A 25,624-nucleotide genomic window follows, 5' to 3' on the forward strand; every position below is an offset into this window, starting at 1 on the left:
TATGGCAGTGCAATATGTGCTGTTTTTCAAAAGTAATCAGCTCTTAAAGAATTGTGTTTCTTTTGTGTCTGGAAAGGTTTTCAGTCTTTTGTTCCTCTTCTTCCTCTTACCTATCAATGTCTGTGCTCTTGAGAGCTGATTCATCACGGCTGCCTTCTGAGCTGTCTGGGCTTACTTGTCTGCAATTGCTCAGACTGCAGCCTCACAGCTTTATTCTGCCACTCTGACTGCACTTGTGCTTCGGGCCTCTGCCCCTGAGCCGTCCAAGAGAGGAGCCCAGAGTTCATGCAGATCGTGTTCCTTCATGTTGCAGAGGATGTCTTACGAATACACGGGAAGTACCCCCGCTTTGTCCCTGGATGGTGCCCAAGGGGTTCATTGGTTAGTTTTGACCTTCTTTTGGGAGATAATGGTTCTCAGCCTTGGCTGCATGTTGGAATCATCTGGAGACCTGCATGACACACGTATGTCTATGTCTCATCCCCACCGACTCTCACATAGTATGTCCTGGCTGTGGCCTGAACATTAGGTTTTTTAAATGCATCCTCAGTGATTCTGATATACACTCAAGATTGAGAACTACTGCCGAGGAGCCTTCTGTATCCCAGGCCATTAAGGTCAGGTTTATTTGTTTCCTTTATGGCATAGCTTTTTGGGTAAGATTCATAATTATGCCAATAGAACTCTGCACATATTACTAACCAATAGATGATTTTATTAAATTCCATTCCCCAAATCCCACTGCATTTCCCGATGTGTTTAGTATTCACCGCTATGCAGAGAATCGCAACAACAGCATTTACACGGGGCTGCTGGTGCAGCAGGCACTGCATGAAGTGTTATACCACACATACACTGACTTATTTAATCCCCAAGTGTGGCCTGGATCTCACACTGAGACTCCAGTATTATATTTTCAACTGCTGATAGGGTATATCCACCTGAACAGTGGTCGTCTCCAGCTTAGTATGGATAAAGCCTCACATGCCCCCCGTCCTCCCGTGTCAGTCAGAACTGGCTCAGATCCTAAATCTACCATTCACTGGCATATGCCTTCAGCTTCCTTAGTTACAAAGTGTTGGTGACGGTAGTAATAACAATGCCTGCTTCTTAGACTTGTGAAGATTTCCCAAGATCCGCTTTGTGAAGTGAATGGTCTCTATTGCAGAGCAGACACAACAAATGACAACTCTTGTTACTGTTTGAAAGGTTTTATATTACCCTGTGAGCTTCTTATTTCTCTTCCTCACTTATCTATGGTTACCACTTCTTATTTCACATTGTGAAAGCCCCTCTGAGTCACCAGTCCAGGCTGGTTCTCATCCCCTCAGGCTTGTTTCCGCAGCTACTCCTGAGTCTTTCCTCCTTCCTGTCCTCAATCCACTCAGCACACTTTGAAAATCATTTCTGAAGGAAATGATTCTGAAGGAATGATTTCCTTCATTTCTGAAGGAAAGCATCACTTGTTTGTTATTTCCTTGCTCAAGAACCTATACAGGGTTCCCCCTGCTTGCTGCATCATGCTCACACTTCTGGGCTAGGTTTTTAAAAAGTCTTCTCATAATTTGTATCAGACTTCTGACCTATTTAATATTCTACTTTCCAGCATTCCCCATCTGCTCTAGGTTAGTGGGGTCTCCACAGTGTCTTCTGAACCTGTAGGCGATGCTTATTCCAGCTCCTGCTGCCCTGCCTCAGTATAGACTATGGGTTCTCCCATGTTTATAAAGCCTGGTTCCAATAACATTTTGATCTCTGCTTATCCTCATTTACTATTACTTTTCTGTAACACTGGTCTCAAATGCATTATCATTGAGAGGCTGTGGCATGGTGGAGAGCACAGACTTCACCTGAAGGGGAAACTGTCCTCCTAGGGAAAGGCGAGCCAGTTGTTACAGTAGTCCCTAGATAATTTTCAGGCGAAATCAGCTTTTTTTTTTTACTTGAAATCTCCTAAATTTTAAATGTTGACAGTTAATTTAAAAGCATTACATGGCAAACAAAATAGATCGATAGGGCCAAGTACAGCTTGGCCATGCCCGAACTATAGTTTTATTTTTTATTTTTATTTATTAATATTTAAAAAAATAAATAGTTTTATTTTTTAGTTTTATTTTTTAGTTTTAGTTTTATGGGGCCAGGCTATAGTTTTATTCATTCTGCTTTATAGGAGTTTTGTATACCATCTAGTTTAGGACTTAGCCATTCTCTAGTTGTTTGATGCATACTATTTCTGTCTTCCCAACCAAGACATCCACTCCAGCAAGCTGACCTTGTTCATTCTGAGCATCTGGTGCTGAACAGTCTTAAGAAAAAATAGTCATCACTTAGTTGGTTCTTGCCTGAGGGTACCTGGAAGGAGCTTGCATGGTGTGTGATGTAGGGAACATCACCGGTTGTGTTTCCCTGTGTCTCCTATTGTGTTGTGAAGTTTAGTGGAAGCCTCCCATGTTTTTGTCATGGTGGCTGATTCCCACGTCCATCATCAGTTTTGTACCCCAGCTTGTCAGTTAGTCAGTGTGACACAGAACCAGCTTTTTCTATGGAAAGGGGGAACAAACTATGTTACTTTTACATGTTATTTATGCTCGCTGTGGAAGGACATGTGAAACATCTTTATAGATAATCTGTAGGTCATCACAGTACTTGGCACATATTAAGAACACAACAAATCGCAGTGTTATTTACACAACCAGGAGACGTGGGCTTTCTACAGTTTTGGCTGAATTTTGTTTCAGATCAGTATCTTTCCACCCTGTAGTATGAAATGTATGAAATTATGTGTCTACAGTATTTCTTAGTTGTGTTACAGTACATATCAAAATGCGTTTTTGAAGGTTTTTCGTCAAGTATGGGAACTCACTGCCCTGGCTTTCTGTACCACGTACTTTCACACTGTGACTTCCTGTCTAACTGCCATGATACCATCTCACCATCAGACATCAGTAACGCTGCTTGACTCATGTTAGTTTGGGCTGAAAAGAGGAACATACTGACTAACACATAGGCACCATTAACTCTCCAAACAGAATTGCTATTCTCAACCAAAAGGCTACAGGGAAGACATCTAAGACATCTGAAGATCCTGGTTAAGCCCCGTGATGTCCTTCGACTTGGAGGGGTGAAAGTGCAGGAACTCGAAAGTGTAGCCCCCTTTTACTTGTTAACTGTGGTCTCAGCCCCATGGTGGTATTTTTTTCATGGTGATGTGATGAACACCAAATCCACACCCTTGTCTCTTTGTGGTTTGCTGTAGGTACTCAGCGTGCCAATGCCCGCGCTCCAGCCCCTTACAAGCGAGACTTTGAAGCCAAACTAAGGAACTTTTACAGGAAGTTGGAGACTAAAGGATATGGACAAGGCCCAGGGAAATTAAAGTAAGTCAAAATGATGCAAAGCCCAGGCTTGGTAGATGGTAATAGCATGCGATGCTTTGGGAATAGTAGGAAATAGATTGTGGCTTGGGATGACCAGAGTTTGTTTAGTTGACATAATTATTTTGGTGTGTGTAAATCACACTTATCACCTAAAACACAGTTGCTGAATTAAGCACAATTAAGGTTTTAAAGCAGACAGGAAAGTGACAATCATGTTTCATGTGAAAACATAAGCAAAATGAAAAGCTGATTTATTTTGTTCTCTTGAAAAGTACCTCTTTGTTGACTGCTCACCTCTTCACTTGATATAAGGCTGTCACGGAGTCCTGTGTTGCCTGGCTGATTGGAGTATAGGACCACCACTGCGTAGCTCTGTTTCCTTCCGTGAAATAAGCTTCACTTGTCCAACAGAATATGGCATGAATGTTGTTTCTGCCTGTCTTTATCTACCTCCCTTTAAATGGGGAAATTGAAAGATTGTCAGGTTGTTTGGCCCAGAATTACATGAATTTCCCACTTACCTAAACTCCCTCCAGCCCCACCCCACCCCATCTCACGTTTCCACTAAAGATCACTATGCCACTTGTGAGGACAGAGGAGGGGGTCTGAGTGCAGCCCCACCATGACCTGGGTGTGCCAGGAAAAATGCCCAGCCCAACGGCTGCACAGCTCACTGCCCCCGTGCAGGGCTTGTTCCACTGAACTGCAGGTTCCCCTTTCATCACCGTCAAAAACATCAACCTGCTCCAAACACTGTGCATCTCTAGCTTCACTTACGAAAATCTTGCTGGTCAAACTTCCATGCCTTTGGCTTCCCTGTCATCTCCCTTTCCATTACTATTTGCATTAAAGGCAAGTTGACACCTGTTTAAAGATGACTTAAATTGCCATTGTCATAAGTAGATTAATCAACTGCAAGTATCATTCATTTTTATCTGTCACCTAGAGAGTTTCAAGGTTCACCTAATTTTAAAGTTAGAGAAATTTATGTAAACTCCTCTTCTTTAAAGGACACTAAGAATTCGTCTTTCTTGTTCTCACTGTCATCTTTCTAGCTACTTAAGAATTGAATTCCTGGTCTAGGTGCATTCATTACATAGAATGCTTAAAACATTACCTCCTAGGTTTAATCTTCCTTTTATAAACAAAAGTTTTATGAGTGTGTGTCTTGTTTTTAATGATTTTCCTCCCGGGATAAATGAATTTGACCACCAGAAAGAACTTTTGCATTGTTTTCACAGGTCTTAGATGGGGTGCTCTATTTACCAATGATTCTCTGATGCAACTTTTGTTAATGCTATTAAGAGTTAAAGACAGACGTGTGCTTTATTGCAGACAGCGATGATAATAAGTCATGTGACTTTTCACCTAGTTGTGGTAAATGGAAATTAAATGGCAAGTGCTCGGAAAGATAAGGATTAGGAAATCATCTGTATTTTTTCAAATTGTCTCTTTACGGACAGGTTAATTATCAGAAGAGATCACTTGCTCGAAGATGCTTTTAATCAAATTATGGGGTACTCCAGAAAAGACCTGCAGAGAAATAAGCTGTACGTCACATTCGTCGGGGAGGAAGGGTGAGTAGCAGAGAGAAGTGGCCTTTGAAGCACGGCTGCGGCTGCAGGCGGATGTTTCCCCACCACGTCCCCTGTGGTTGCCTAAAACAGGAAATCCTTCTGGCAGAAAATGCTGTTCTCATGCACTGAAACCGTTCAGCTATTTTTTTTTAAAGCTTCCCCTGGTTTTTAAATCATTTGACATAAAGATTATTTGGTAAAATCTCATAACTATAGATCATTTTTGAGAGCAGACTCTTAGTTTCATTTCTTCTCTCTTTAACTCTTTCTCTGAAAAGGAAAATGTGTTTTTTAAAAAATTGAAGTATAGTTGATTTGTAGTGTTGTATTAGTCTCTGCTATAGAGCAGAGTGATTCAGTTTTATGTATGTACATTCTTTTTAAAATTGTTTTCCATTATGGTTTATCCCAGGATATTGAATATAGTGCCCTGTGCCACACAGTAGGATCTTGTTGTTTATCCATTCTGTATATAATGGTTTGCATCTGTTAATCCCAAAGTCCCCACTCCATCCCTCCCCCAGCCCCTCCCCTTTGGAAACCACAAGTGTGTTTTCCGTGTCTGTGAGTCTGTTTCTGTCTTGTAGATAAGTTCACTTGTGTCATCTTTTAGATTCCGCATACAAGTGATATCGTATGGTGTTTGTTTTTCTCTTTCTGACTTACTTCACTTAGTATGATAATCTCTAGGTCTGTCCATGTTGCTACAAATGGCATGATTTCTTTTTATGGCTAAGTACTATTCCATTGTATATATGTACCACGTCTTCTTATCCATTCATCTGTTGATGGACGTTTGTTGTCTTGGCTATTGTGAATAGTGCTGCTGTGAACATAGGGAGCGTGTATCTTTTCAGATTAGAGTTTTGTCTGATTATATGCCCAGAAGTGGGATTGCTGGATCATATGGCAACTCTATTTTTGCTTCTTTTGAGGAACCCTCATACTATTTTCCATGGTGGCTTCACCATTTTACATTCCCACCAACAGTGTAAGAAGGTTCAAGACATGGACTTTGAGAGAAAAAACAAGGAATTGCATTTTAACATCTATGATCTTATGTGCACAGGGATGTGAAGTAAATCATACTTCACCTGTCAAAAAAGTTCCGTTTTAGAATCACGAGTTAGAAACCAGTGTTTGCTAGAGGGGAGGGGATGTGAGCATGGGCCAATGGGTGAAATGGACAAAAGGTATTAAGAAGTGCAGACTTCCAGTTGTAAAATAAATAAGTCACAGGATGTAATGTATAGCAAGGAATATTGTCAGTAACAGTGTAATAGCTTTCCATGCCAACGAGATGGTAACTAGACCCACAGTGGTTTGGTGGTTATCATACAGTGTATAAAAATATGGAATCACCGTGTTGTATATCTGACAGTGATATTGTATGTCAACTACTATTAAAAAGAGAGAGAAACAAAAAGAAAAAGGGGGGAAAAATCCTCCTATTCTGCCTGGACACTTCCCCAGCAGTAACTTCTAGGCCTTAGTTCTTATTTCTCTGTCCCCACTTTTTCTCTTTCTTTGGCACACCTACCATAAAGAGAGTCCAGCCTTCTGTGACTCTTCCATGAGTGTGCTTGTGGAGATAAAGTTAGGAAATGAATGCATGAAGGCTCCTACACGGTGTTTATTCCATTCAAATAGGCATACCAGTGGTTTTATGACTCTTCAGAAGATGGCAGCTCTCATCTCTGGTAGAGTCATTCCTCTTTCTTCATTTCAGGTTTAGGTTTGGAGTCTCAGCACCTTCTTTATAGACATCACTAGAGTGAATTTAAAAAATATCACATGATTGCTGGAACTCCAGTTGTCTTCTCTTTAACTGCTCAACTCCTATTGATTTGGATCATTCTAAGGCTACACGCTACTCTTGCCCAGGAATAAAGTAGATTATGGAATCTTAATAATATTCAACAAATTCAGCCATGTGGAATTTGGTTGATGAAATGGAGCTGTCAAAGTGTAAAATAATTTTCATGTGCTAGTCAAACTAGATAATAGAAAAATTAAAATTCAAAATTAGGCATCTTGTCTTCCATAAAGGATTCTTAGACCAATATTGGGATTTAGGCAAAAATGCTGAACTCTGGGCTTCCTTGGTGGCTCAGATGGTAAAGAATCTGCCTGCAAGGTGGGAGACCCCGATTCAATCCCTGGATTGGGAAGATCCCCTGGAGAAGGGAATGGCAACCCACTCCAGTATTCATGCCTGGAAAATTCCATGGACAGAGGAGCCTGACATGCTACCATCCATGGGATTACAGAGCAGGACACGACTAAGCTACTAACATTTTCACTTCACTTCTTGAACTCTAATCTATCTGAATTTTTTCCTACCCATGGATCTTTCACTACTTCAGCTAGTGACTGATAATTTATCTTGCTCAATGTAGTGTCTCCCAGCTGTGCCTGGATTAGAATAAAATATTAGATGGGAGAACAATATAATGTGAGAAAGTCTGAGAAGCTTGCCTGAGCCTTGAGCCTTTTGTTGCTGATGAGCCTTAATGGACTTCTAGCTTTTGTTAGTTGCCCTAAAGATGCAGGTGCACAGTTGAAAATGAAGGCAAATGTTTTTAGCCTAATCACAGGTATGCTTGGGATTCCAACTATTCCCTTACATAACAAGCCTAGTTTGGATGAGAATACTTTTCCTCCCTCAGAGCTCCAGCTGTCTTCCATAATTGTTAGACCACAGTTTGTTGAGATCTCAGAGATGTAGTCAAGAGTCTTTGGAAGTGCTGTTACTTAGGTTTGAATAGAACAGATGTTTATCATGCTTTATCATCTTAAAGCTGTCTCCCCATGATCTGGACTGACATCCATTCCTAGGAGGAGGCCCAGACAGAGTGGGGATTGAAACCTCTTTATTTAATTGCTACTAATGTCCAGATACTTCCTGCCTCCATTACCTATTTTCTTCTTGTAACCCCAGAAGGAAAGTAAGACAGAAGGTATTTTGAGGTGTGATCTTAGCCCTCAGGGACAATCTCTGCATAAGGCTTGTTGAGGCTGGAATGGGTTCAGATAATTTCTCATCTCATGCCATATCATGTCAGTATCATACATATGTATTATTAGATATCAGATTTATTTTGCTATTAAATCATTAGGAATACATCATATGTTTTGCAAGATTAACCTGAAAACAACATAAAATTAAGCAGTTATTTTAGCCTTTGCCATCTTATTACATTAAAATTAAAGATCATGACATTTCTTTCTGATTTCTAATAAATACCCAAAGAGAAAAGCTACCTAGGTTTTTCTGTGAATTTCTAGAATGGAGCTGAAAATTTTCTGTCACTTTTCCTTCATTAATTTTAATGTCCTCAAAATGTGTTATTTTGGAAGTTTTTCATGTTTAGCTCTAGTAATAGGTATTAAAATATATATATACAACTAGTGTGTAGATGTTGGCTTTTAATATTGTTCTTCAGTAAAGGATACTAGGGCTCCTTGTAGTTATGGATGATTCTTGGACTGGGGCAGGAAATGTACAAGACAGTATCTGAAGCATCTTGTGCCAGATAGCATAGGGAAACTCAAAACAATTCACAGGATGTCAAAGGGACACAAGAACCATCTGAAAGAACTCCCAGTGGTCAAAGCTGGAATAATTTGAGCAACAAAATCAAATAGTATTGGATTAGAACCCTGAAGTATAAGATAAATCTATACTGATATAAATATACAATTGAATAACTAAATGAAGGAGAATAGACAAATCTCCTCTGCAGAAGATTTCCAAATAATTCTGCATAATTCAGTGCTCCTTATGAGTTGCACATAGTGACTTCCTTCCAAACAGTACACTATGGAAAAGGGTGGGAAAGAGGTAAGCCTACCGTGGAGGAGCCTTACAGACCCACAGGCAGGCAATCGAGGCTAAAATCAAACGATGACAGTGGTATGTCCTATTGATAGTATATAGCCTCGATATGATGTGATGGGAATGACACTACCTTTATTGTCTTCCTTCCAAAAACATGTAACACCAGTCTAATCAGGAGGAAAATATCAGATAAATCCAAACTGAGGGACATTCTACCAGATTACCTTACTAGTGCCCCTTAAAGCTGTCAGGTCATCAAAAACCAGAAGCGCCTAAGAAGCACTTAAGATGAGGTCAAGATGAGCCTAAGGAAACATAGCAATTAAATATAGTATGGTACCCTGAATGGGATCCTGGAACAGAAAAGGGATATTAGGCAAAAATGAAAAAAGTCTGGATAACATGTGAGTTTTAGTTAATAATCTATCAGTATCAGTTCATTAATTGTAACAAATATAGTATACTTGTGTAAAATGTTGTTAAGAGGGAAACTAGGTGTGAGGTGTATGAGAATTCTTCCTGCTGCCTTTGTAACCTTTCTATAAATGAAAAGCTATTCTAAAAGGATCACTTATTAAAAGAAAGCATAGAGACAGGAGTTAGGGAGATTCAGAAACTGTCTCCCTGAACAACTTTTCTTATTCTGTTGTTGCTGATGGGGCCCACCGGGGTAGCTTTGGAATGTGTATGCTTCCTTCTGCACTTGAGGTCGGTAGAGTAGTAAGTCTTTCGAGAGAGTTAATTCTGTGGAAAGTCCAAATTAGTAGAGATATTGGTATGTATAGAGTATTATTTTGTGTTGTTAAGGTCAACTTTGTTATCTATGAGGGAATAATATGTTGCAATTTCTATTGATACCATCTCACTGATAGTATTTTATACCTGTCATGATCAGGGTCTTTATTTACAATAGATTAGTGAGGGCTTAAAGAGAAAGGATTTTTCTTTTCAGAATAATGTGTCTGCCTAATCTCCAAAAAAGTGTGAATTAGCAGATTCACTCAGAGACTTCTGTTCTGCTCTAAGATGCTTCTTTGTGTAGGTCTTGACACATGATATATAGATTTTTCCTGAACTGGAAGAGCTGAGTCAAGAGAAATTGATGGGAGATGTCATAGTCATAAATTTATAGGACAGTTACAAATTCCATGTGAGGTAGAATTAACCCCAGAATATTAGAGATACCTGTATTCAATTAAAAATGCAAAAATAATTCTAGAGCCTTTTAATGTAAATATGCTAGTTGACAAGTGATTAGTATATCTCACTAAATTAATGTCATGTTATGCTTGGCTTTTTATGAAATACAGACAATTTCTAAGCAAACACTGTGATTTAATTTGGTCAGAGCTGGAGATTTTGTTCTAGTCATTTAAATTTCCACTCAGCTTAATTTGGTTATCTGGTCTTGCAAAGTGAGGAGTAGGAGAAAACAGCAGTGCAGAAATGACTTGGAAACTGAGTCATCTGGACTGAGTGTGGCAGGAAATGGCATGGTCTGCTTGCCTCTTGGGCTTCTGTCTGCCTAGACATTACTTCTTTAAGAGGGAAACCACAAGTACTGCATATTCTTCAGCGTATTATTTTCTTCTGAATTAAAAGTTTTAGCAACTAAAGCTTGTTGGTGTCAGAAGTTAGCTACGTAGACTATTGTGTTCAGATAGGACATCCTGGGCCATTCACTTGTTTTTCTTTTTATTAAAGTAGAGTTGATTTATAATAGTGTGTTAGTTTCAGGTTTATATTCAGTTCTTAGTACCCAAAACAAGTAAGGAAATAATGGCCTGGATCAAGAGAGGATGTTTACACTGTGATTGCCTCTTTTTCCTTTCCTCCATGGCCAACTCTATAAAAGGCACCTTTCTTTAAGAAAGAATGAGTTCATTATATGTAAGGTGCCTTCTATATGACATTAGTCATCCGTCTTGCAAAGCCATACTTGGACTCGGGAGGGGATGCGTGCAAACAGTTTTAGTTTGGGGATTTAAGTACAGGGGAGCTCTTCCTATGATATTTCTACTTAGACACATGCAAGAAACTAGGGGGGATGAGATCTGAAAGGTTTTCTTGAGTCCCTGCTTATCAAGTAACCAGCAGCTCTTACATCTGACTGGTCTAGAAGTTGTTTTGGGTCCTGGCCTTGACCAGTGTTTCCTCAGATATTTGTAAAGCTTCAAGTGAAACTAAGGTGTTGTTTTCTTCTAAAGAGAGACCTTTGCAGGATAACCTAACTGACCCAAACCATGTTCTAATTTCTAGGCTTTGGCTTGGTATCTCCGGGTAAAACTTTGTCATATTAATTGGTCACAAAATTCCCTACTCACCTATCCCTTCTTTAGTGGCTCAAGAACTAATGCCTTGCTGCTACAAATGTAAGAGTGAATCAGAGGGTGTGTAGGCCACGTGTGCCTGAACCAGCTTGTAAGAAAGAAAACCTGTCTTCCAGAAAATGTGTTGGAAATGACCGTCAGACTTCCCAATGCTACTATCCTCTTTCATTTTATAGTCTGCTTCCTTTGGGATATTTTGTTTTTGATAATTTTTAGTTGAACATAAAGAACCAGAGAATAAAGTTATTTAACAAATGTTGGATGCCTCTAACAACTTGGGTGGTGTCCGCCCAGCAACATGATAGTGTTTAAAATGCCTGATCAGCACTTCATGGGGCTCAAAAAGACATCACCACCCTAAAGACATCTGTGCTTATTCCAAAATGCCCTCGGACGCAGCTGTTGTGTGGCTACACACCCGTTGTCCGGAGTTTCTGTATTTCCGTGCCAGGTCTTTAGCTGTGGAACCAACCTAACTGGCAAAACAGGAATGTAACAAATGATCCCTGTGATATGAGTCATATTAACTGTTTATATGGAAGAGGTTGCTAAGACATTACAGGAAGTGCATGCGTAAGGTATCATGCTGGGACACGTCTTATTGAATTAGGTAGACATATGCAATTTGTAATCAACAACCTGCTCTCAGATATGTGGTTCTAAATTTCAGATTATAATCAAATCAAACTTTAAAAATGTCTTCACATTAGAGTAGCTCTACCAGTGCTGCTGGAGTTTAAAAAAGAAAAGAAAAAGAGCAGATAAAAGCCTGACCAGTTGAGGAAGATACATTTTCCTCCCAGACCTGGATACCTCCAGGCCAGGGCTCATGGCTTCCTGCTTAGCAGTTGTGACCACTCCTGAAGAGTTCATACACCCTAGGATATTGTTGTGATTTTACCTTTTCTTGAAATGATCTTCACTAAAGAGGATTTAGAGTAAGCTAGGTTTTTTAATAAAGTAACATTTTCCTCCTACTTTCTTCTGTAACAGAGGTTGGCAAACTTTTTCCGTAAAGAGCCATGTGGTAAGTATTTTCAGCTTTTCAGGCCGTTCCCTGTTGAACCTACTCACTTTGCCATCATAACAGCCCCAGACAACACATAAACAAACGAGCGTGGCTGTGTTCCAGTAAAACTTTTTCACAAAGCGAGGGCCTGGACCAGATTTGGCCTGCAGGTCCCAGTTTTCCGACCTCTCCTCTATAAGCAGTGTTGTGTTTAGTTCTGATGGACGTTTTAAATATACTGAAGAGTGGCCTGTACAGAGTGATGAACATCACACATGGGGTCAGGAAACCTGTGTCAAGGCCTGGATCCTCCCCTGCATCTGATACAAGTCAGTGATTTCCTTCAGCCCCAGGCATCTCCTCAGCGAGGTGAGGGGATGGACAAAACGACTGCTAGGATCCTTTTGATTGGCATTCTCTGTTTCTGAAAAGACATAGGGGTCTTCTGATGTAATTCATCACCAGCAGGGAATTTATTTATTTATTTATTTTTTAAATTTTGGAAATTGCATTTATTAATGTTCTATTATACATATTGTATTCTCTTAGAACTGGGGGAGAGGAAAGCCCCCACTTAAGGGAGATAACAAACTTACCATCTTTTATAAAATTAATTAGAATTGACAATGTTATGGTTAGTCCTTAATTCCTGAGAATTTGAACATTAAGTTTTCTGTGAATTTACAACAAATGCTTACACAAATTTTAAATTGCAGTATGTCTGAAAAAAATGAAAATGTTAACATTAATACATTGGCAAGGAAAACCGTCATCTAAACGTGTACATTAACTTAGGTGTGAGAACGCTCAGCCCTGTCAGCAGGGAATTTAGAGAGATGTTTTGCGCCCACAGGGATCCAGGTAGACTGGAATCATGGACTCAGTCTCACGTGAAATTTAGTATGGCAGGTATTAATATTAGCGTCTAGTGCTTAGGTTTTAAAAAGATAGGCGACGTGCAGACAGGGTGGGAGAGTCCTAGCTTAAAGCAACACAGGTGAAAGGTCCGAGCTGATGACTGGCTTGTGATGCGTCAGCAAAGCAAAGTGACTGCCCACAAGGCGGGGTGGCGTTAAGCTGCAGCAGTGGAGAGAAGTGTCCACGAAGAGAGGCCAGGAGCCTGAGGCTTCGCCAGCAAGACCGCACCTGGAGTGTTGTGATCAGTGGAGACACACCCTCAGGTCAGACTTTGACACCTGGAGAGTGTCCAGAGCAGAGGCCCCGCGTGACAAGGCAACTCCCTGCCGGGCCTTGAGAGGAGGTTGTTCATGAGTGAGGAGGGGGCCGGGGCCAGGAGCAGGCACTGCTCAACTTAGAATCTTGTGGAAAATGACGTAAAAAAAAAAAAAACTTTACACCTTTAGCACCTAGATCAATACCCAAAACCTAACAGGCGCTCACACATTTGTTGAAGGGAAGCCTCTAACTGTGTGAAGAGTGTGCAAGTGGAAGAAGTATTCTACTTGATGGTGGTGGTGTCAGAGACCAGAACTAGGACAGTGGAAGGAAACTGCCAGAAGCTGCCTTAGCCTATTACATAGACTGATATTTTTTTATTTTAATATTTATGTGTTTATTTTCATGTGTATTAGAAAAGAAAGAAAGCTAACACATCACAATTCCAAAATATTGTGTAAGACAAGGCTACATTGGAAAAGCAAGTAAAGCTGGAAATATTAAGTAAACGGTAGTACATATATATTCAGATGTGGCAAAAATTAAGAACTTAGCTGATGTCTGTTTTAAGAAAATTCTGTTAAACTTTCAACTAAGATATATGAAAGCCTTTTAATTTTCCTTACTATTATTCCAGCTCCCTCTTTCTCTATCACACAATTCCATACCACACATATGGAATTTTTTCTTTGTCATAAAAAAATACAGAAGTGTCCATTGAAGGAAATTCCATAGAGGGAAAAAAATAGAGTGAACAAAGGAAGTCTCATTAAATCCCATCACCAACTTATCCATTGCTTTCATTCTCCCTTCAGAATTCCTTCCTGTCTTTGAACCCTTATGTCAACTTTTTACCATGGGGTAGATAGATGTACTTTATGTTTTTCATTTTGAATTGAGTGTATCAAATAGCTGTATTACATACTCCTCTTTGGTGCATTTTTTGTTCTCAGCATTGTTTGCCGCTTGTCAGTCCTCAAACCTCACACAATCATTTCTCAGATTTTACTTTGACCCTGATGTCTTTGTAAGTAAAATGGAATTTACACTGTTGTTCAGGTGCTAGAATTTCAGCCTCTTCTCAACTACCTTCCCGAGGATGCTTTAGACACCCTCAGTTTTCTTGTCTATAATTTTCCTTGGTGTTTTATAATTTAAAGTTTTCATCTGAACCCTATCATTCCATCTTTTGCCTCTGATCTCCCTAGGAGGCCTTGTATCTGTAATATCCTCTCACCAATTCACTAAAGTCTCTTTTTGCCCCCATTTAAAACTGTTTTGGAAAAACATGAGAACTCCATGTTCCCATGGATGTATGTAACTGATGCCCTTGGGTTTAACCTGCTTAAATAAGGCATTCTCACTGCAGTCTCTCTCCCCAGTGCCTGGCTCTGGGCACCTAAGTTATTTATCTTTTGATGCGTATTTATGCAATCAAAGTATTAGCATATTGCCTATCTCATCCATTATCTGATAATTAGCTTTTGGATATGTTCCATGTAAATGTTCATTATGCTGTTTTGGGTCACAACATGTCTGCAATCAGGAGTCATGATCATTTAATGTGTAGTATTTTGGACAGTCCCAGTCCCTGGTGGCTCAGTGGTAGAAAATCTGCCTGCTAATGCAGGAGACATGGGTTCGATCCCTGGGCTGGGAAGATCCCCTGGAGAAGGAAATGGCAACCCACTCCGGTATTCTGGCCTGGGAAATTCCATGGACAAAGGATCCTGGCAGGCTACAGTTCATGGGGTTAAAACAGCTGGACATGACTTAGTGACTAAACCACCACCACCAAACTTGATAATTAGACTTCCTGTTTTACAGAAAGTTGAGCACTGTGTAAAATGTGCCTAATACGTAGAAAAAAAATAATGACTGCTCTTTTTGTGAATTTTTTAAAGGCTGGATTACAGTGGACCTTCCAGAGAGTTTTTCTTCCTGGTATCCAGAGAACTCTTTAACCCATATTATGGCTTATTTGAATATTCAGCCAATGACACATACACAGTACAAATAAGTCCCATGTCTGCCTTTGTAGACAATCACCATGAATGGTAAGTATTTTTCTCCCCAAATTTTTCTTTAGCTGGTTTTCTGTGATATTAAATTTTACAAGCATCTAAACTTTAAAAAAAAAAAAAGTTTGGTTTTTTTTTTTTTTTTGGAGAAAATCGTATTTTCAGTTAAATATCTCATTTGATTCTTGTTTGTGTTATCAAATTTAACATACAGGCAACTCTCCAATCTAGGAATAGATTATGTTCTGTAAGACCAATTTTAAGTGAGTTGGGTAGAATCCAAAAGGTTTTCCTGAGAGAAAGTTGCAGATAATGTTACGTTCTTAGCAAGACCCTAAACCCTTGTCTGAAGCTTTGGGTGACTCTGAGCTATAACAGGGGACTGGTGGGGGTGAGTAGGGCAAAATCCTGACCCAAAGGTCAGGCAGCTTCTAGAACAGTCCTTGGGGGAAGTGGCTCACATGTAGGGAGGGGCAGAGCAGCTGGGCCTGTTGGTTTTCTAATGGGAGGGAGGACAGGAAGGCAGAGTGGCCTAGAGGAACCGATGGTGGAAGAGAACCCTGGCAGGCAGGCAGGAGTGTAGGGTCACAGCAGGGGCCTCTTACCCATCACTGTTTCAGGTTTGTAGCCAGGAATTGCCCCACTCCTAATTTTTCACACAAAGTCAAGTAAAGCTGGTATAGGATTCCCATCTGGGAATTATTTATTCTTAAAACCTCAAATTGCACTCTGTGACATTTTTTACATGCCTGCATTTATAGACTTGAAGTATCTGTATGACCCGTTTGCTTGCTTCTGTTCATTTTCACTATTGTAACAAAAAAAAAGAATGTGAACAGGAATCATGGAAAAAATTTCTTTGAGTCATGAGGTTGATACTGGTGGGTGGAGGGCATTAAGGTTTAGGACTTATTCTTCAAATTAACTTCCGTTTAACTACAATTAGAGGTCCTCCTAAGAGTAGCTATTGCAGTTATGCTAACCTAAGTGGAAATAAAGAAAAAGCTGCTGGGCATTCATCTTAAGATGGTTGCCTAACAGTGAAATTACAGTTGGACACTACAAACCTCAGTGTGGATTTACACTTTCAGAGGGCATCAGGCTTTCAAAAGGCTAGAAACTTGGATATTTTTGAAAAAGAAAATATATGTACATCTCAGCAAATCCAGCCATGACAGATATATTTAATAAAGTTTCCGAAGTGATTCAGAATAGAATTGAGCACTGAAATTTTAGAGAACAGAATGTCCCATGAGGAAACTCCCTCAAATGTACACATGCATAATTCTTGGATGGTGACAGTTACTGTTAAGAGAGGGGTTTGAGAGAGAATAGGACTAGAAACTTTCTCACTCTGAGCCTGGGCTTTTCCTCAAAAGGGAATTGCTACTAGGTTTGCACTAGAGAAATCCTGCTAATATTCATGCACGCAAACTACACGGGGACATTTTCCCCACCATTACTGGTCTCATTGTGTCAACATTTCTTACAAGTGATTTAAGAACATTTCACTGTCATGCTAACAGGGATTTCACATTGGCCATGTAGAGTGTTACATGCTGGACCTCACTGACTTGGGGGGAAGGTGCATCAGTATCTCTCTAAATATCAGATTGACACAGATTTCTTCTGCAAGTAGATGTGAAAATCAACTAATGAAGACACAGTCTGCCGTGTGTACAAATTCTCATGAACCTGGAAGGCAGTTCATCTTAGAAAAACTTAGGTGGTTAGAACTGGAAGACATTCTTGAGAGGAAACAGAACCATTTAGAAACTGCTCCAAGATATGTAAACCATCTCCTGCTTTTCCTTCACAGGTTCCGGTTCAGTGGTAGGATCCTTGGTCTTGCACTAATTCACCAGTATTTGTTGGATGCCTTCTTCACACGGCCCTTTTATAAGGCTCTTCTCAGAATGTAAGAGTATTTTTATTGCTTGTGTAATTTGCATGTAAAGAATGAAGTATTTCCTTTATCCAAAAGAATCTTTTGTCAAGGTCATTTTTTAACTCACTATCTCAAATCTATTATTACTTACTTAATCGTGGTTTAGATTTCTGAAACTAATCAACTAATCTAATTTCAAATATGGTTACTGGATTTTTCCAGCTTCTGATCCTTTATTCTCGTCTTGTTTCCAAAGGCTTAGTTTTGCTCTGCTCTGAGTAATTCATTCTCATTTGTTGCTACACATGTTTCTTCAAAACAATTGTACTTCAAATACAGTGCTGAAATTCCTGTGGTATTAATGTCAATTATTAATAGAATAGTTGTGGATTAGTCTTGGTGACTCATAGCCCCCCATCTTTCACAAGATGCATTTTACATTTTGCCTTAAGCAAACATTCAACTGCTTATTCTTGATTCACATGTTCCCTCTCCTTTTTTAACATTTGTTTGTTAGAGGTGGGCCGTATTTTTCAAGTCCCATATTTTTCTTGAAATCTTTCCATATGCAAGGCAGTAATTTATGATGGCAGATGAAAATTTAGCATTCACAGAACTTTTTCTTCATTGTTACCACAGTGAAAGATTGCAATTATTGTAAAATGTAGAGCAAACAGTTTCTGTCCTGTAATCAGTAGTCATTTACAAGGCTGAACAGAAGACAACTGTCTGTGAGAGTAGCAGCTCAAACTTGCAACGAGAAAGTGCAGCCTGATCGCATGGTTCTGACCAGCTCATCCCCTCACCAAGGCCATGTATCCATGGATCTGCTTTCTGTGAGCCTAGACCGCAACAGAAAGGACTTCTAATGGCTTCTTAAAGAGGGCCAGTAGGAAGACTTTTGCCATCGTCTCTTTTGATATCTGGGCCAGTGAAGCCCTGAGCACCTGGACTCTGGCCTTCTGCCCTCTCTGGTTCTTCTGGCCTATTTGCATCTTTCCGTTTCATTGCCTTATCGTTCCTCTTCCCATTTAAACTTCCTGCAGGAGTAGTCTATGCTGACTGTCGACATGCCCTCAACACACTTCAGTCTAGCTTTTTTCCCACCAATAACCTATGGAAGTTTTTAAAGAATGCTTTTTAGTCTCTGTTTTAATAGACCACTCTGCTGCTTTTGATACTATTGACCCCTCCCAGACCTGTCCGTTTTTCTTGAGTTCTTCCTTCTCTGGTGTCCATGACACTATGCCCTCTGGGTTCACCTTTTACTTTTATGCCTCCTTTGTGGGTGTCCTGACTTGCCCTTTAACCTTGATATTCTTGAAGCTTCCATCCTGGTTCCCCTTCTTTTCTCTATGTATGTTCTCATGGGAAATCTCTTCAGCTGTCTCATCTACTGACTCTCCAGTCCACACCCTTAGATATGATCTCTCTTGAGTTGTAAGCTCAAGCAGTCAATATTTTACTTACTGTCTCTTCTTGAATGTCTCACAGGCACCTCAAAACCAACATGGTTAAAACTAGACTCATCAATTTCTCCTAACCTAAAAATATACCTGCTCCCATGTGCCTCATCATAGTTCACAATACCAACACTCTCAAATCACTCTGGTCAGAAATTGGGAGTCACCTTTAAACAGGGGAGTAAATGCACAGCAGTTTCTTCTCTTTCCCACCTCCTACCCCATTCCCGTGGTACAGGTCACAAATCATTCAGGTTGTCTTGCCTGCTAAACTTGTGGCCTTAGGAATTTTTCAGTTAGTGGCCCTCAAGACTGGCAGTGAATCAGAGTTATCTTGTAACTTGAGTTCATTTGCTGTCTCATTTTAGATATGCTTCTTTTTACCCACCCACTAAAATGGTTTACTCATTTCCACATTTGCCTCCTAAATAATTCTAAAGTTCATCTTCTCTACCCTAATATTCCTTCCTGGAAAATTCCATGGGCAGAGGAGCCTGGTGGGCTACATTCCATGAGGTTGCAGAGTCAGACATGATCACATACATACCCAGTCTACACTGATAGCTGTGCTCTAAGTAAAATCCTTATCTTACTTTAGACAGGTTACTGTAGTGGTCTATTAATTGGTTTCCACCCAATGATACCCACCCCCACCCCCCATTATAAGCAATCCTCTACACAGCCACTTGCGAATAAACAATTTAAAGTCACACATCATATCTGATCATGTCATTACCTGTTTTAAAACCTTTCAGTAGTTCTGAGTCACCAAGCTCCTTAGAATGACATTCAAGACCAGCTTCTAGATACGTTTCCAGCCTCATTCTCTGGACATCCTGTCTTATGGTTAACTCTCTGGTGCTGCCCGTAAGCTTGGAATATCTGTATACTCCATCCCTTTGTGCTTTGTTCAGGTTGTCTTCTGCCTCTCTTTTCTCCCATTCTCCTTTTTATTCATTCCCCTTTACCTCTTGAGCTTGAAACATCCTGCAGATTTTAATATAAGTGTCATTTACTCCAAAAAGCTTCTTCAAATCTCCAGGTCATGGTTGTTTATATCAGGTATCATAGCTTCAACACTTGGCACTTACAGTGCTTGATAAATAATCTATTTAAAAACCATCAGAAGATTAGTTTTGATCTTCAAATGTTTACATGGATTAGGTTGAACTGTGTCTTAAATCAACTGTACAGAGTAAACTGAAGATGTCATTTGTTGCTGGAGAAAATGTAATACCATTGTGGGAGAGGGGAAGGAGTAGAATTTGCACTGGACAAGAAATCAGGAGATAAAACAGCTTTTCCCCAGCCACTTTTGATCTTCACTTAGTTACTGATATGCAGTTTTCTCATCTTAAAAATGAGAAAATGTTTTTTTTAAATGTTGATCTGATTTCAAGCTCTGTCGCAGCTACCTACTGGCTGTGTGACATCAGGCAACTTATATAACATTCCTTAGCTGAGTTTCTCATCAGTAAAACTGAGATAGGTATTCCTATTGTGTAACATTTTGGTGGAGACCCTGTATGTGAAAGCATTATGGAACCAATAAAATATTATATAGAAATCTGTTTGTCTTACTAAATGAAAAATATAGTCAGAAAAATCAGTCCGTTTCCAGGTCAAAATAGATGTCTTGCATGTTTTCTGTGGGAGGTCCCTGTGTTTACTTTACATGCCTTTTTAAATTTTAACTGAAGCATAACATGCATATAAAAAAGTGCACAAATAATGTGTTATCCACCCTAGGCTCTTACCATCTTAAATCAACTTATCTAATTATATCTTTGTTTCTCCAAGTAGACCATTAGCTCCTTGAGGGCAGTAACTGTTTATCAAGTAGCTATTAAGATGTTTGGCGCATACTTGGTGTCTCACACATGTGTAGACTGAACTAAACAAAATCATCTTTGAAACTGGGCTGATGGGAGGAAATTCCAAAACAATAAAGCAAGTCAGTTGCTATTACCTTTACAACAGGGACATGTAATAGTAGCCCCATCTCATGTAGAACTTCTCTCAGCAATGAAGAAAGAAGAGAGAAATATAGAAAGCTATTAAAACTGTAGAGCAATTCTGTGGCTTTCAGTTTTCAGAATCATGGAAAGAGTAAGAACCGTGAAGAAGAAAGGGATATATGTGAATATGAATCATAGAGTCTAGTCTTTGGGGGAAAAAAAAGTTAAAGTACAGTATAGAAATGTACAAAGAATTTCTGATTAGGAAGATGATAATTTAAGATAGTTTAACCTAGCCAAAGATTACTGAACGCAAGTTGCCAGCCCAAGTCCCTGTCCCACCCCTGGCATTGCTTGTGGGTGGCTGTGCAAATGGGCAGCCGCTCTTTGCACCCCCAGTTCTGTGTCTGTAAAAAGATAAAGCAAATTGTGTGGCTCCTAAAGCATTTTACATATCAGGATTTAAAAATTTTGTACATTTCTGAATTATTTCACCGCTTTGGTTACTGACTTTGACAAAACACATTCCAGAAATCACTGCCTACTTAGTTGATATTGTACTTGTCACTAATTCTTAGTGTGTTTCTTCACGACTCTGGGTTTTTGCTAATATCCATGCCTACATATTTGTTTCTCTTTGTTTGTCATCTTAGTCTCTGTGACCTGAGTGATCTAGAATACCTTGATGAAGAGTTCCATCAGAGCCTGCAGTGGATGAAAGACAACGACATCCATGACATCCTGGACCTCACGTTCACTGTGAACGAAGAAGTTTTTGGGCAGGTCTGTGTGTGAATAATGGTGATTGTGTGTGGTAATTGAAGACTATTGGTTGGTGAAGGATTAATTCAGTGGCTAAGATCAAATGTTTATTTATTTGTGGCTGGTTGGGTGGTTTAATCCCAGATTTATGTACAGTTACAATAATCTTGGTTACAAAGGTTATTATAATGCCAGATTCAGATTAAGATGTTTTAATTTATAGATAGTGATAACTATTTGTGAGTTACAAGCAATCTTTTTATTTCCAACTAAAATATCCTCATGAGATATTAGAATGTACCTGATATGAAATATAGTTTTTAAAAATCCATGCTACTGCAGAGTTGAATATTAAAATATTCAATTGGCACTTGTACTTAATTCTCATTCATGGTTAAAAACTAAAATGGATTGTTTTGAAGCTGGGGGAAAGTAAACACTATTTTGGCAAAGACTTGAAAACACTTCTTTTTTGAATTGATGAAAGAGTTGGTTAAAAGATTTCTTTCAGAAATTGTATGCTGGTTCATAAGTAATATTCTTAGTTAGACATTAATACCTGGCTGGTCTCCTGAATTTCATATTTTGGAAAGTATGTCTCAAGTTAACATTTGCTTGAATGTAATTCTGCTTCCTTAAGGTAAACCTTTACCTAAATATTTGCGTTCTGTATGTAGTTGATTCTGAATCCTAAAGAAACTTGTGATAATGTCTTGTCAGACCTTCAGATAGCAGTGGCACAGAGTTGGAAACCTCTTCGTTTTCATTTAGAAGATTTATTTGTGGATTTAAAGCTTACCCTGGAGCACTTGTGGCACGTATATACTTAGCCACGGAGGTGCTCAGACATCAGCTTGGTGCCTGTTTTTCCTGGCTCCACTGTGTGCCCAGCTCTGCTGGTGCCGACCTCCTGCTTGTAGATGTGCCCAGGGCTGGGACAGGTAGCGTCCGATTCCAGCTCATCGCTAGCACTAGTCTTACAACATCAAGCATATTGCTTTATGGTCAGCCTTTTTGTTTGTTAATTGCAGATTACTGAACGAGAATTAAAACCAGGGGGTGCCAACATCCCAGTCACAGAGAAGAACAAGAAGGAGTACATTGAGAGGATGGTGAAGTGGAGGATTGAGAGGGGCGTCGTGCAGCAGACAGAGAGCCTGGTGCGCGGCTTCTATGAGGTAAAAGGCCGCCAGCTGCAGTGGGGACCTCAGCTGAGCCCAGTGGGACCTGGGTCCGCCTCCGTCTGCTTCATATGTGTGTCATATTCCCGTTTCTCTTTTGCTGTATTTACTGTTGCTAATTCAATTTAAACACTTCAATGATTTTTCCTGTATGTTTCAAGAATACAAAAAAAAAAAAAAAATTATTCCCCTGTTACAAGAAATCATTGAAATAAAATGACCTGAATTCAAATAGCATTTGAGAGTTTAATGACCACTAATAACATTTAAGTCATGCATCTTACTCATGCTTAGATATGGGTAATCAAATCTCATGCCCGGTATGTGAAATGATAGTATCTAAGGGTCAGAATGAGTTGTTACAAGTATTTCATGTGACTTCTTTTGTGAAAAAGGCCACATAGCTAAGATAAAAATAAACTATGAAAATGACTGAAGCACTGAATCTTCTCCAAGAGAAAAAAACTAAAAGAATTAATTAGTGACCAATTATAAAACAAAAATGCTGTTGAAAATTTCATCAACCTTCTACTAAAAATATATTTGTAGAGAACTTTACAGTTTTAAAAGTGCCTCCACAGAACACATCCATGCATTCCCAACACTCCTTGTACCCTCCTTTTCTGATGAAGTGTAATTGTAGCTGAGGCTTCTCCAGGTTCTTAAGCCATGTCCTGTATTCTTTTTATTCCACAGGTGGTGGATGCCAGGCTGGTATCTGTTTTTGATGCACGAGAACTAGAACTGGTCATCGCAGGCACAGCTGAAATAGACCTAAGTGATTGGAGAAACAACACAGAATACAGAGGAGGTGAAATTTGACTTATAGGTGGCTGGATTTTAAGTTTCAGACTACAGGGAGGCAAGTGGTTCAGCATGTGGATCTGGATCCAGGACAGGCAGAGGCACTTGCACTCTAATCATAGGTCTGATGCACTCTCCTTTGAGACCGTGGGCAAGGTACATGCCCTTCTTCCCCTAGCTGTCTCATCTGTCAAGTGGAAGGAGGACTGTTTACGCACCATCTGAGGATGTCATAAGTCTTAATTGTTGGTGAAGAAATGTGACCATAGGAACAGTAATTAATTGTTTTATGGTGTTGTTAGTGAAGCATCAAGGAGCTCATATGTGACTAGTTAAACTCCACCTATTCTGTCCTCATTCTCAAACCTGAAGAGGCACACCCTCTTAACTTCTTAATGAGCAAACATAGTTTTTCTACATTTCACTTGAACTACTTAGCAGTTGTAATTCACAGTTGAAACTCATGAATAGAATAAGATACGGTTCTCAGATTTCAAATTTACTGAACAAGCCCTTTTAGAATTCAAGCATTAGGTTTAACCAAAAAGGAAACTGCTGTAAGATTAGCTTAAAACGGCATGCATGCCCAGTATCTTCAATTATATTTGACTCTTTGTGACCCTATGGACTATAGCCCATAAGGCTCCTCTGTCCATGAGATTTCTCAGGCCAGAATATTGGAGTGGGTTGCAATACCCTCTTCCAGGGGATCTTTCCCATCCAGGGATCAAACCCACATCTCCTCCATCTCCTGCACTGCAGGTGGATTCTTTTCTGCTGAGCCACTGGGGAAGCAGCTTAAAACAGGACACGTCACCAGATAGGAAGCTTTAGGGCTGGCATTCTATAGATCAGTACAAACTTTCAATTAGCAGTTGGCATTGAAGCCATTGTGATTTGATTGCTGAATCAATACACTTGGAAGGGGACCTGATGCTAACCCAGAGTTAGTTTTATTCAATACTTTCAAACGAAGAACAAATACATTTTCTGAAATTTATTGTAGTGTTATTAAGTCTTCAGAAAGTCATGACAAATGACAGTTGGGTTTTGCTTTTGTCTTTTAACTTAGAATGTAAGAGGTGAGCAGTAATTATGAACTTGGAGAGTGAAGAATACAAGCTTTAAGTCACTGAATTAATCACTTAGCAGACTAAAATTAGAGCTGAGCAGTTCTCCAGTTATTGGTAAATTGAAACAGAGATTTAAAGGAAAAAAACTTTAAAAGTACGGAGTAAAAGTATACCTTAACATTGGCTCAGTTGCTTTTATTTTGGCATATGCTTGGCTCTTCCAGTCCATCACTGTTGCCCTGGGCTGGCCTTGCCTGCCCATTTTCTCTGAAAGGCAGGATTAAACTGCAGCATCCACTGCTGCTATTTCTGAAGTCCAGTTGCTGTAATAAGTCTTTACCAACCGGCCCTCTGTATAAGCCACATAGGCCTTAGCTGTTACAACTGTTAACTAAACCAGTTTCATTCACTAAAATACAATTTCTCCAGCATGCTACGTAACTTAGGTGTTACCATAAATACTATTAGCTCATTCTTTACCCACGACACACACCCTCAGGAGATTCTAATAACATTCAATCACATCAGCCACTTTTCTGTTTACATAGAATAGACTTTTATTCTCTGTTTATGATGAATCAAGTACTTATTTCTTTTCTTATTGTCAATCTTATCAAATAAAATCCTTGGGAAGAGAGTGCTGGGGGGAGGGAAGGGCAGGAAAAGGGCAAGATGCACAGTTGCCATGTTTGCTAACCTAGCTAGTTGGCATTGAACGAAGGAGTGGCTTTGCTGGCGTTTGCCTTATGTTCTCGGGCAGCTGTTTGTAGAGAATACCACGAGATACTTTCACTCCTCCTCCTTCTCTAAATGGTTTTGGCACAGACAGCAAAGGAGAGGCATAAAAGGGCCAGTTCAAAGGGTCAGAAAACTTTAAAGCTATAAAGAGCCAATGGATTTATTTTATAGATGACAAAACTCTTTTCTCAGCATCAAATAGCTAATCTTTGCCAAAGGCAGGACAACGAGCCTCTGGATTTCCGTGTCCAATCTAGTTATATTTACCCTTCATTTGGATCCCTTTCTTCTCCAAAGGGCATCACTGACCAAGGTAAACAGTAAGGCAAGAGTCCCCTCAAAACCCATGTGAGGAAAAATTTGAAGGAAATTTTTCAGGACTCACTGCTGCTGACTCAGAATTAGAGCTGCTCTCTGCACACTGCG

General features: G+C 39.6%; 1 protein-coding gene and 1 long non-coding RNA gene across 5 annotated transcripts in view; one reads left to right on the forward strand and one right to left on the reverse strand.

The window, feature by feature from the left end:
* The window catches only part of LOC136165044 (uncharacterized), a 45,983-nt gene extending 42,175 nt beyond the window's left edge, over positions 1 to 3,808 (reverse strand). Inside the window, exon 1 of the long non-coding RNA XR_010662447.1 lies at positions 3,672 to 3,808. This is a non-coding gene — a long non-coding RNA (uncharacterized lncRNA). The remainder of the gene's footprint in view (positions 1 to 3,671) is intronic.
* Positions 1 to 25,624, forward strand: part of HECW2 (HECT, C2 and WW domain containing E3 ubiquitin protein ligase 2) — a 415,968-nt gene that overhangs the window by 366,189 nt on the left and 24,155 nt on the right. For all 4 annotated transcript variants that reach the window (XM_065930916.1, XM_065930917.1, XM_065930915.1 and 1 more), the window contains 7 exons: positions 3,257 to 3,377; positions 4,841 to 4,954; positions 15,215 to 15,367; positions 17,151 to 17,249; positions 21,294 to 21,423; positions 22,434 to 22,580; positions 23,280 to 23,394. In XM_065930916.1, coding sequence (XP_065786988.1) covers positions 3,257 to 3,377; positions 4,841 to 4,954; positions 15,215 to 15,367; positions 17,151 to 17,249; positions 21,294 to 21,423; positions 22,434 to 22,580; positions 23,280 to 23,394 — 879 coding nt within the window. The remainder of the gene's footprint in view (positions 1 to 3,256; positions 3,378 to 4,840; positions 4,955 to 15,214; positions 15,368 to 17,150; positions 17,250 to 21,293; positions 21,424 to 22,433; positions 22,581 to 23,279; positions 23,395 to 25,624) is intronic.

The sequence above is a fragment of the Muntiacus reevesi genome, chromosome 3 (assembly GCF_963930625.1).
Source record: "Muntiacus reevesi chromosome 3, mMunRee1.1, whole genome shotgun sequence".
Lineage (NCBI taxonomy): Eukaryota > Metazoa > Chordata > Mammalia > Artiodactyla > Cervidae > Muntiacus > Muntiacus reevesi.